Below are 12,584 nucleotides of genomic sequence, written 5' to 3'. Positions count from 1 at the left end.
ATTAGATCATGATTTAAATCAATTTGATTTAAATCCAACCCATCCTGCTTGGCAGAGACCTTTTTTTTTTTTTACATTTTTATTTTTATTGCCTAATTACACATAAAAATCTTTTAAAAACTTGATAACACAAAACAACAAAAACAATAATATTAAATGTGCTGTCCCCAACCAGAAACATTTGGAGATACAACAGATTTTCCCTCTCCTTTTATGGAGCCCAATTCCTCTTCCAAAACTGCATTGACTCTTATGAAGATCTCTCCAAATATCTGTAAAAATATGCTTATTTATTAATCCTTTTTAAACTTTGGCATTACATGTTAACATCATTAATAGCTATATTCCAAACCTCTTCATATCATTCATTTAATTGAAAACCATACTTTGTTTCCCAAATCCTACCTACCAAATCTTGTTGCTTTTAATAAATTTGAAATTAATTCTTTAGTTGTCCAATGGCATAGCTTCTAATCAAATGTTGATAAAAGCGCTATTTTTAAGGCATACCACTAAACGTATCTTAGCTCTTTCATTTATTTCCTTGAAAACCAATTCCTAAAATTTAAATATATTCTCACATCCCCCTATGAAAATAAGTTTCAACGCAACTTGGCAGAGACATGGAGATGAAATATCCTGGGAAATAGTGGTAAATGTGACCTAAGAGAGAGAGAGATTCCCTCACAAGAATGAAGTTGAAAGATGGATGATAGGACCGGGGGATGGGATGGTCATCATAACGCCTCTTAAAATATGCTGGTCACCACACCTGTAAAAGGATATTGTCATGCAGATGAAGGTCAAAAACAGGAAGAAAATGTTTTCAGACTGCTGGAATTAAAACAAGGAAACAGTATAACAGTCATGTTATGAGAAAACAATGCCACACTCTAAGGCTTTTAAATTTGGGGGTGGGGGAGAGAGAACGTGCATAAAGACGAATCATAGAAAGCAGTGCAGGCACAAAAGAAGGTCTTCTACTGAGTTGGACTATTGGCTTGTCTAGTCCAGTATTGTCAATGCTGATGACGATGGCTGTCTAAGTGGGTTTTTTTTTCTGGCTCCACCTGGAGATGAGAGGGGTTGACCCTGGGTCCCTCTGTGTAGATAGCATGTTTTCGGACACTTTGCCTCCCCATAGTTGAGATGTATAAAGGGTAAATTTGTCTCTTGCACAGGAGACAAGAAGACAGACTCATCCACCAAAGCCAAACTGTGGGAGAGTCAAAACAGAAAAAGGGGAAATGCTTTTGTGCAGTGTATAATTGAGTTTTTGGAGTTTGCTGCCACAAGTAATGGCAGGTGGCTACCATAAGATGTGGAAAGTGGTTCCAACATAGGTGGCTTTAAAAGTAGGCAGTTGGACAAATTCTGGAAGAATTAGGCTAGTTATGGCTACCAAACATGGAGGCTTTATGACGACTTCAGGATCAGAGACTGCATATATTGAATCGCTCTTGCTGCAGATCAACAGTACAAAATGCTCTTGCACTCTTTCGTCTTCCTTTTGGGCTTCCAAGAGTATTTGGTTGGTTTATTTGGAGGAAAGGGTGCTGGATGACGAGAGTCTTTGGCCAGATCCAGCAGGGCTACTGATGGTGTTTGCTTATCCTACTTCTTTTTCTTTCTTCCCTATAAAAGGTTGGGAGTCATGGCCGCGTTGACTTCAGATACAGCAGTTCTAAACAGTGCTGTTACATTGTGCGTCCAACTCCATGCCCCAAGGCTTATGCCCATTTGTCTTAATTATGCTTCTATAGAGTCCCATGTGGAAGAGTACCAGGAAAGTGATTGGCTTGTTTCTTTATAATACAGGGTCCCTGGCCGGAATGTCCATGATGTTTTACAAAAGTACTACCATCTCTATGTACCTGGCTTCAAAACTGGTGGAGGTAAGGTAGTGTGCTCATTCTCCCTCTCCCTCTCTCTCTCTCTCTTGATGGGGGCCTGAGGGTCACGAGGACAAAACTCCTACTTGGGCACTGTCCAACCCTGAACTGTGAAGATGCTTATAAGGAGTGCCTAGCACTGCTCCCCCCAACTATGATCACACATATTGTTTCTGGGCCTGAAGAAGAAAAGAGATCTGCTCATGTGCAGGCTTAACAAGCGGGAACCCGGTTTTCTCAGATTCCATTTTTTTCACACATAGATCCTGTGTATGAGCTGGACTCTTTTCCTCTTGAGCCTCGTTGCATGAGTAAAGCAACAAGGGAGCAGGGTAGGGCTGGCTTCTCCTTAGCAAGCAGGCTGGTGAATCCAGATTGCAGACTGACTGAATATGGCTGCTGTTTCTGAACATGTGAGTTACAAGAAACGGAACCTTTCCTCCAATACAGTAACTTTCCTTGCATCTCACAGTGCTTCAGAAATTGTATTGTACCTCCATTTGTCCTGCTTCACATTCTTGTGACTCCACCCAATCTGAGAGGGCTGCCGGTCACATAGAAGCTGCTCTGTGTTGAGTCAGACGGCTGGCCTGTCTAGCCCAGTATTGCCAACTCTGGCTGGCAGTGGCTTTCCATCATTTCATACAGGCTTCTTTCCTTGGCCTTCCTAGAGATCCATAGTATTTCCTGGTGGCCTTCCACCAAGGTGCTAACCAGACCTGACCCTGCTTGGCTTCCAAAATCAGGCGAAACCCATTTTGTTCAGGATGGTATGGTCCTTTGAGCACAGCGGTCTCCGTTCAAATAGAGTTTGCCTGCTTCGTTTGTTACTGAAATGGTCTCAGCTACCCTGGAGAAATGCAGAAACAAGGGAGCAAGCCAGACTCAAATGTTAGCTCCCCGTACTAGTTTTCCTCCCCTTCAAAAGAATTGGTCACAAGTGAAACCAAGTAGGTTTAGCTTGGAAATACAATATATACTAGCTTGTGTTAGGTTCTGCATTTTTCACTTTTTTCAAAGCAGCTAGATTTGCACTGCCATCAGATTTGCTATGTAACAATAACAATAGCAATAATAATAAACTGAGCTGTCGCTGGTGTTGGTTCTGCTCTTGGTGGTGGTGGTGGTGGTTCTCTCTAAGAGTTTACCCCTGGGCATCCTAGTGACGGTGAAATGACGGATCTGCATGATTTGCCCTGTATCAGCAGCCAAGATGTTGTTTATTAAGGGGCAAAAATGTATGGATGAAAATAAACTTGTAATGTTTTCTCAAAGAAAAAAAAGGAACAATCCAAAAGAGGAAACAGTTGAGTTTTATAGAGAGCTACAACTTTATTTGAAAAGTTATTAGTGTGAAGAAGAACCACACACATCAGCACTGCACAGGAAAAATGAATGTAGGAGCGCTGTTCTAGAGCTTGGACCAAAAAAAAAAAAAGCTTCCTGCCAGTGAATCCTGCCGTGTGCGAGACAAGGCCAGCGAGGCAAATATTTTCACTTGCAGAAATGGGAGTGCAAAAGAAATGTTGTAAATAAAAGTCCTTCTGTCCTGGCTTTGATTCAGAGGTATTATTTGTAAACCTTAAACCAACACACAGTTGATGTAGTTTCATGCGAAGAGACATAGTTAGCATTCTCTGGGGAAAGCTAGTGTAGACCTTTTCTCCCAGCCGTACACAGGGGTGATCAGTTACATGTATACTGTACCTTCCTAAATATTTGGACCACTTCATAATACCTGGTAAATGTGAGTTTGAAGGTTGCTCGCAAAATAAGGAGGTGGTCAGCGAGAGAAACAAGGATGGGTAAATGCCACAGCTCAGAAAAGTACTATAGCAATGAAAATAAGAGATTCCAGTTACCTTACAGAAGGATTAGCATGACTCACAAAGTTACAGTTTATTGTAACATATTTAAACCTTTGCTGTTAGAGAAAGGAATGAACTACAATTAAGTGATTATTTGTAACAAGTTGTTTCCAGACTTTGGTGACTCCTCTCTGAGGATGGCCAGGCTAGGCAGTTGACCTGCTGGTAGCATTGCTTCTCTTGCCTCTTTAGAAACTTTTACTCATTCAGTGTTTTGTTTGATGCTTATTTTGTAGGCCATGTATTTCAAAGGCATTGAAGCTGGAAAGGTTCCCTATTTCCCTCATGCAGATAGTGTCATCTACGCCATATCTACAGCCATCTGCTTCCAGGCAGTAAGTATTGGATCATCAGGTGAAGCAGTTGTAACGGCATATAACCCGACCATGATACTCTGGTGCCTCAACTTACAAATGTCTTGACTTGCGACCAATTTGAGATACGACCAAAAAACCGTCTGGAACCGATTAATCGCATTTCATTGTATTCCTGTGGGAATGGTGCTTTGAGTTACAACCAACTTCAGTTACGACCGTCGTCCCAGAATGAAGTTTGGAACTCAAGGCGCCACTGTACTGTGCAGCAAAGTTAAGCAGAGTTTTCCACTGGTTGTCACTGAAAAGGGACTAGATTTGACTGGCCTGCAATTGCACACATGCTTGCGTATGCAATGCACACACACACACACACGTACACACCTACACACAGAGAGAGGTGAATGTATCTCGGTGACCATTTTGTTCCATGAGACCACTACTTTCTGAATATCTTCCGAAGACCTACATTTGGGTTGTTAAATAGGAAATAAATCATGGCCGTAAAAATCTGTATTTTAAAAGCAAAAAAAAGCTAATTCTTTGAAATCTGGACATGTGCAGAAGAGTTCCCTGACAGTTGTTCTCTCTGCTTTCCAGTAACTTTTACTTAGAATTTCTATCTATGACTTCTGTTTTGACATGTGACAGCTCTGGGCATGATTCTGCAAAGCAGTGCCTGGCCGAATCACGAACACAAAAGCATATCCCAGATTCATAAATTAGAGATTTTTTTTTGAAGAACTGATTACACTCATTGATGACATTGATATAGAAACATTGGTTGGAAAAGAGGCAGTTTGACTCATACGTGCAGTGCATTGGTTGATTGCTGTATTTTCCATTAATGTGTTAGCTAGTGCTTTTGCAGTGCTAAAGGAGAACAACTGGTAGATCTCTCTACAAGACATAGAGAGCGTGTCTTAACACCACAAAATGGACATTGGTTCCACAAAGAATTGATCATAAAAAGTGCACATAAGAGAACTGCAGAGCTGAAAGGGACCCTATGGATCAGTGAGTCCGGCCCCTGTCAAGGAGGCACAGTGGGGAATAGAATACTCAACCTCTGGCTCTGCAGCCAGAGATCTAAGCCACTGAGCTATTCAAAGGAACATTTGCAGGTTGAAAAATTGCTGCTGCTGTCCACAAAGTTGGCTTTTCCGTGTTAAGTAGCCTGTACTGGTAGATTTCCCATGTTAACATCTGGTGCTTGTTCAAGTGGTGCCTTGTATCAGAATTCTGGGTGTATCTATTTTGTAGGATACTGTAATTGACATACAGGTGAAACTATTTAGGACCAGAATACAGTGGTGCCTCGCTTAACGATTACCTCGTTAAACGATGAATCTGCTTGGTGACCGCAAAGCGATGTTTTAATGGGAAAAATTCGCTTAATGATGATCGGTTCCCTGCTTCCGGAAATGATTTTTCGCTTAACAATGGTTTTAAAACAGCTGATTGGCAGCTCTCAAAATGGCCGCCCGCTGTGCAAAATGGCTCCCCGCTGTTTTTAGGATGGATTTTTCGCTGTACAGGCACCAGAAAATGGCCACCCTATGGAGGATCTTCGCTGGATGATTAGGTATTTAGCCCATTGGAATGCATTGAACCGGTTTTCAATGCGTTTCAATGGGTTTTCCCCCGCTTGATAACGATTTCACTTTACAGCAATTTTGCTGGAACGGATTAACGTCGTTAAGCGAGGCGCCACTGTACAGACCTATTGGCTGGAGAGAGAGCCTTCTCTGGTGCTGCTCCTAGACTCTGGAACTCCCTCCCACAAGAGGCCAGGCTGGGCCCATCCTTGCTGTCTTTCCACAAGGAGGCAAAGACTTTTCTCTTCATTATTTAGTGCTTTTTAAAATAATGTAATAATCTGTTATTTAGCTTTTAATTTTGTTTCTTTTAAATGCTGTAAGCCACCTTAGAACCTCTGAGAGCAAAACGGCATATCCATATTTTAAATAAATAATAAATAAATCCTGTTGGGTGAAGTTTATGTAACTTACTCTGTCTAAGTGTGGCTAATTGACAGTCTGCTGGGGCACGTCTCTTTTGCACAGACAAGTATGTAACCAGAGATGTGTCCAACATTCTGGCAATTAGATGCAGCAGCTGGCACAAACCTGCTAAAACCAGTAGGAATCTGGTGGCCATTCCTTGATCTTTAGTCAGTGATTTTTTCCCTTAGTTTATTTGGACCAACAAAAATGTGCGTATGCAACCATTCAGCTTCTCTAGAATTATTTCTTAGAATAGATGTTACCAAAAAAAGAGGTAGTGGAAGAAACAAAGAAGTCCAAGTCAAGTCAGATGTTCTGTCCATTATAGAAGAGCATATAGCCTTTACTCACCTTCTTTTAAGTTAAATTCAATTGTTTTATTTGTAGGCTGTGATGGAAATTCAGAACTTGAGACCTTCATACTGGAAATTCCTGTTACGGCTCACAAAGGGAAGGTGAGTAACCGACGGTACTTATAGCTATGTGGTGATTTCGCTTCTCCAAGGAAGGTGCATTGCACTTATGTATGAAAAAGACTGGTGTGAATGAATTGTGTATTAGACAATGATGTACAGGAGTGTTGCGTTTTCATGGAAAATGCATCAACACCTTTTTCTTTGTATTCTCAAAGGCTTTCATGGCCAGGATCCAATGGTTGTTGTGGTTTTCCGGGTTGTTGGGCTGTGTTCTTAAGGTTTTTCCTCCTAAAGTTTCGCCAGTCTCCGTGGCCAACATCTTCAGAGGACAGGAGTCAGAGATTATCCAAACTGCAACAGAGCACAGACGGAGTTCTGACTCCCGTCCTCTGAAGATGCCGACCACAGACCAGGCATCTTCAGAGGACAGTTCCAAATGTTTTGGTATTCACATGTTCATTTCTTTAGTTTGCATTGGAACAAAACACACACACACACACACACACACACACACACAAACAGAGAGAGAGAGAGAGAGAGAGAGAGAGAGAGAAGGAAAGTAAAATCTGATACAATCCTACACAGAAACCCAAAAATGCACTGGCCAAAATTATTGGCACCCTGTCTAAATTGTAAGGAATAATTGCTTTTCAAGCATGTGATGCTTTAATTTGTATTTAGACATACCTGTCACAAGTAAGAGATGTGGGCAATATAGTAATCACACTTGCAACCAGTTAAGATGGAGAAAAGTTGACTTACCCTTTGTGTTGTGTGTGACATTGAGTATGGAGAAAACAATAAAGTGTAAAGAGTTGTCTGGATATGAGAGAAAAAATTGTGAAAAAACATTGACAGTCTCAAGGCTACAAATCCAGAGATCTTAATGTTCCTGTGTCCACTGTGCACAATATCATCAAGAGACTTACAGCCCATGGCACTTGTAGCCAACCTCCCTGGACGTGAATGGAAGAGCAAAATTACTGAAAAATCACAACAAATGGTTGTCCGAATGGTTCATACAGAACCCAGATGAACTTCCCAACACATTCAAGCTGATTTGCAGACACAGGGTACAACAGCATCAGCTGTTTCATCTGAATGAAAAGGGACGCTATGGGAGGAGACCCAGGAGGACACCACTGCTGACACAAAGGCATAAAAAAGCAAGACTGGCATATACCAAAACTTACGTGACAAAACCACAATCCTTCTGGGAGAACGTACTGTGGACAGATGAGACAAAAGAAGAGCTTTTTGGTAAAGGACATTATGGCACTTTTTACAAAAAAAGAAATAAAGCATTAAAAAAACAAAGAACACAGTCCCTACAGTCAAACATGGTGGAGGTTCAAAGATGTTTTGGGGTTGCTTTGCTACTTCTGGCACTGTATGCCTTGACTGGTATCATGAAATCCGATGATTACCAAATAATTTTGGGACACAATGTAGTGGCCAGTGTCAGAAAGCTGCATCTCCACCAGAGGTCATGGATCTTCCAGCAGGACAATGATCTGAAACACACTTCAAAAAGCACTCAGAAATGGTTACAAACAAAGCGCTGGAGAATTCTGAAATGGCCAGCCATGAATCCAGATCTGAATCCCACAGAAGACCTGTGGAGAGATCTCAAAACAGCATTTGGGAGAAGGCATCCTTCAAATCTGAAGGCCCTGGAGGAGTTTGCAAAAGAAGAGTGGTCCAGAATTCCAGTAGAGAGGTGTAAGAAACTCATTCATGGTTATAGGAAACGATTGATTTCAGTTATTTTTTTTCCAAAGGGGGTGCTTCCAAATATTAAGTTAAGGGTGCCCATAACTTTGGCTAGTGCATTTTTTGGTTTCTGTGTGGGATTGTATCAGATTTGACTCTTCTTCTCTGTTTTTGTTGTTGTTGTTGTTGTTGTTGTTGTTCCAACGCAAACGAAAGAAATGAACATGTGAGTACCAAAATATTTGCAACTGTAACAATTTTCTGAGAGAAGGGTTGCATTTTCTGATACAATTGCAAGAGTGCCAATATTCTTGGCCATGACTTGCACCTAGAAAACCCTGGAAAGGGTTATCATGTTTGAATCTACATGATAGCATGTGATGATTGTTATTATCGGCAGATGAGAGTAACACATTTTGAAGTTACTCGGTTTGAAAACTCTACATTCACATAACTGCCCTGAGAAAGATAATTTGAACCAGTTTGGACATAAGATTAAACTTCTTTAGGAACTCACAAGCTTTTATGTCATAGTTATGTGCTGCCAGGTCATTTGAACTTATAATAAGTCCATGAATTAATGACTCCCAGAAATTATTGCCAGTAACAGTTCTGCTTAGGTTTTGCAAACTCAAGGCTGTGTCTTTATTGGGTCAGTCTGTCTCATGATTGATTATCTTTTCCTACAACCTTCAATGTTTATTGTCTTTTTAAGGTGTCTTTTTTTCGCTCCCTTAATGATATGTCCAAAATGCAGTAGTCCTAAATTTTTTGAAGTCTTCAATAAAGATCTTCAATGAACTCCCTCCCCCCCCCCTCTGCGTACACACAACTTTTGGTTATTCTTCTCGGAAAGAATTTTATAATCACTTTTCAGTGGAATTTATGGTACTCATAATTCCTATCCTGTTTTCCCACTTTGTAGGAATGCATTAATTTAATCTAAAATCTTATCTTTTCCAGATTTGCTCTAATGAACAGGAAAGCCTTGGATGTATTTGGTACAGAAGCATCTATGCATTTCAAGGATTTCATACCTAAACTTGACCCAAGGTATACAGTTTTCCCACCTGAGATACCTGTTGTGCGGTCTTGGAAATGATGTATTAGCCTGTGATTAAGTCTGCCAAGCATCTCCTCCTGAAGAGTTAATTAGTCTTAAATAGACTGAAAAAGGCTTGTGTTCTACTTCAGTATTGTGTCAGTGAATTATGTGATCATACCAGTCAGAGCACGTTGAAGCACACTGGAGAGAAAGGGCTTTAATTCCACTATTCTCCTAGTAGATGTCTCTGCATCACTGAAGCTGGTTGACACATGATAGATTTATATATAAATATCTATATCTATATATATATCTCCATGGATTAATATATATATAAAAATTAAGAAGTACCTGGAGGTGCTTTAAAATAAAATAAAAATCAGTTTAATTCATTCTAGTAGAAAACTTTTAGAAAAATTGTATTTTTGCATTTAGTAAATAAAAGGTACACACCCTTGTAAAAATACATTATAGGTCTTTAGTCTATAAGAATTATTTTAAAAGCTGATTGTATTGGGAAAGGTTTTCTCTGTTTTAGAGAGATGCTTTTCAAAACAAAGAAAGAAGGAAAATACTATGATCACTGGAAAATATTTGAAGAGCTATTATCTGGTACCTTGTTCATGACTGCACTGTTTAAATCCAATTTTGGTTTTGAAAACTTCATGCTGAGAGCAACAAGACTTCTCATAAATTCAATTGCCCACCTTTGATCCTGGTAACAGGTTTTTGGGTACTTAAATGAATGGCAGAAAAAGAAAAGACCATTACAAGTGGGAATGTAGTACTTTTCAGATTTTGAAATGAGTTTCACAAAATACTAGGTGATTTTAAGAGCAAAATTTTTTTAAATAAACACACATGAAAGACTTGAGAAAATGGATGATGTCCCTGAACACAGAATCAAGATGCTTTTACAAAGTTTCATACAATGTTGTCAATGGCCTTTCAAAAGAATCAGGAGCCCTGAAGCTTAGCAGATGAAGCAAAACAGATTGATTCGTTAAGAACACTGATGCTGTTTACTTCTGTAGATTTTATTCTTTGCTTTTTTTTGGGGGGGTGAGTTTAAAAGATACAAAATTCTCATATTTACAGTCCAGTATGTGAAGTTCCCCAAGATATCTTGAAGATCTAATTCCATTTCAAAAATAGACTCATTACCCCTGGGCACCAACTCTGATAAGAGGTTCATCAACAGTTGACAGAAAAGAATCATGAAATAGAACCTCATGTCATTTAAGATGCCAAAAGCTGGGATATCTGTTGGTAAAAATACCAAAAAAGCTGTCGTTCCAAGGTCCAGATCCTGGTTTTAACTGCTGTAAGCTATATTTTCCCCGACCATGTACATAAATATAAATATATAGGTAGATATAAAATTATCTAACACAATGATTTTGTACTCTGAAACAATGAAAACTCTTGTTTTTTTACAAAACAGTAGCATAATACCTGCCTTATTTAAAACACCCAACGTAAGAGAAAGCTTTTGAAGTGTGTTATTGGGGTGTTTTTTTCCAAGATGAATGAATAGTAAATAAAAAAGGGGATGAGTCGAAAATATGTTGTTAGTTATGAAAGTGCATTGTGTAAATCTGGTGATTTTCTTCCATCATGTCTACAGAAAGCTTCCCTTTCCTCCTTAAAAATTAACCATCAAACTCTAACATTTTAAAACTAATATCCATCTTGAAGGAATATTCTGGTAAATGTAAAATGCTTGCTTATTTTTGCCTTTTCAGTTGGGATTAATAAAGGTATTATGCTGCTGTTGCTGTTTAATTTTTTTAAAAAATCAATGGACCAACAAATCCGCCTGTGTTTATTGTCTTCCCTGGAGAATGATGTTAGCTGTCTTTTTAAGAGAGCCCCAATCATTACTGTTATATGCTGAATTATTTGTTGTTAAATCTTTGTGCATTAGATTTTGTATCAGGTTTGCCAAACTATTGTGAATCCATCATTGTCATTTGGGGGTAAGAAAGAAATATGTTTTCATCTGTATTCTCGAAGGCTTTCATGGCTGGAATCTGATGGTTGTTGTGGGTTTTTTTGGGCTCTTTGGCCATGTTCTGAAGGTTGTTCGTTGACCGCATGGGGAAACTTTTGAAAAAACACAACCTACAAACAGTATTCATGCCTACAATACAATAAATGTTACGGTCAGCAAAGGACAAAAGGGACTCCCTCACCACTGCAAGAGTATACCAAATACCTTGCAGTTGTGGCCAGGTATATACTGGAACCACAAAACACAGCATCCACACCAGAATCAAAGGACATGAGAGACACTGCAGACTAAAACACCAGAAAAATCGATAGTAACTGAACATGCCCTAAAACAAGCTGGACATGAAATTCTGTTTCAAAATACTGAAGTACTGGACAACACCAGCAATCATTATGTTAGGCTGCACAGGGAAGCCATTGAAATCCACAAACACCAGCAGAGCTTCAACAAAAAAGAAGAAAGTTTAAAACTCAACAAAGCCTGGCTCCCAGCACTGAAAAATACAGTCTGCAAAAGGTCAACAAACTACCCAGCTACAAGGACCGGTGATCACTGCACACAAAAGTCCAGCTAACGACACCCATCAATCACAGTGACAGATAATCTCTCCTCCTTATCACAACAATACACTCACAACAAAAAACATGCTGTTCACCACAATCACCCATCTCCCGAAAAGGACAAAAGCTGATTCCCACAGCTATAAATACTCAACTATCCAAACAAACTGCATCAGAGCACAGACAGAGTTCTGACTCCTGTCCTCTGAAGATGCCGGCCACAGACTGGTGAAATGTTATGAAGAACAACCTTCAAAATATGGTCAAAAATCCAGAAAAACCCACAACAACCATGTTTTCATCTGTTCGGTTTTAACACAGCACTGATGAATGAACTGCTGCTACTGATTGCTTGTAAAAAATGAACTCAGCCACAGATGGAAATGCAAAACATCTCCATATTCCTTGTAGCTGGATTGCATATGACTAATGATTCATCTGGTGGGGATGTTGCTGGTTGCCAAAGGCCATACAGAAAAGTATGTGATAGAGGCAGGTTTTAAGCTCAGGGATCAGTCCTGCCCCCCATGCCCCAGTGTCATATGTTTGCTTCTTCCAAGAGAACTGGGTGAAGTAACTACTGAAAATTCTCAGAGAGGACATATATGTATATATGAAGCAGATATATACAAAAAGAAAACTTCATTTGGAAGAGAAATCCCTAGAGAGGATATACCGTTGGGAAAGTTGCTTTTTTGGACTACGTATCTCAGAATCCCCCAGCCAGTGACTACAGGAATTGTGACTCAAAAATAT

The 12,584-nt window shown here is 39.7% G+C and overlaps 1 protein-coding gene across 1 annotated transcript in view; it reads left to right on the top strand.

Moving 5' to 3' along the window:
• The window catches only part of TMEM135 (transmembrane protein 135), a 197,231-nt gene extending 185,502 nt beyond the window's left edge, over nt 1-11,729 (top strand). The window contains exons 12-15 of the mRNA XM_072993552.2: nt 1,819-1,895; nt 3,997-4,095; nt 6,468-6,535; nt 9,173-11,729. Of these exons, the coding sequence (XP_072849653.1) occupies nt 1,819-1,895; nt 3,997-4,095; nt 6,468-6,535; nt 9,173-9,311 (383 nt within the window). The 3' untranslated portion in view covers nt 9,312-11,729. The remainder of the gene's footprint in view (nt 1-1,818; nt 1,896-3,996; nt 4,096-6,467; nt 6,536-9,172) is intronic.
• Nucleotides 11,730-12,584: the final 855 nt, after the last annotated feature.

The sequence above is a fragment of the Pogona vitticeps genome, chromosome 3 (assembly GCF_051106095.1).
Source record: "Pogona vitticeps strain Pit_001003342236 chromosome 3, PviZW2.1, whole genome shotgun sequence".
NCBI classification, from domain to species: Eukaryota; Metazoa; Chordata; class Lepidosauria; order Squamata; family Agamidae; genus Pogona; species Pogona vitticeps.
Note: the sequence above shows the minus strand (reverse complement) of the source record. Positions and strands in the feature narration are given on the sequence as shown.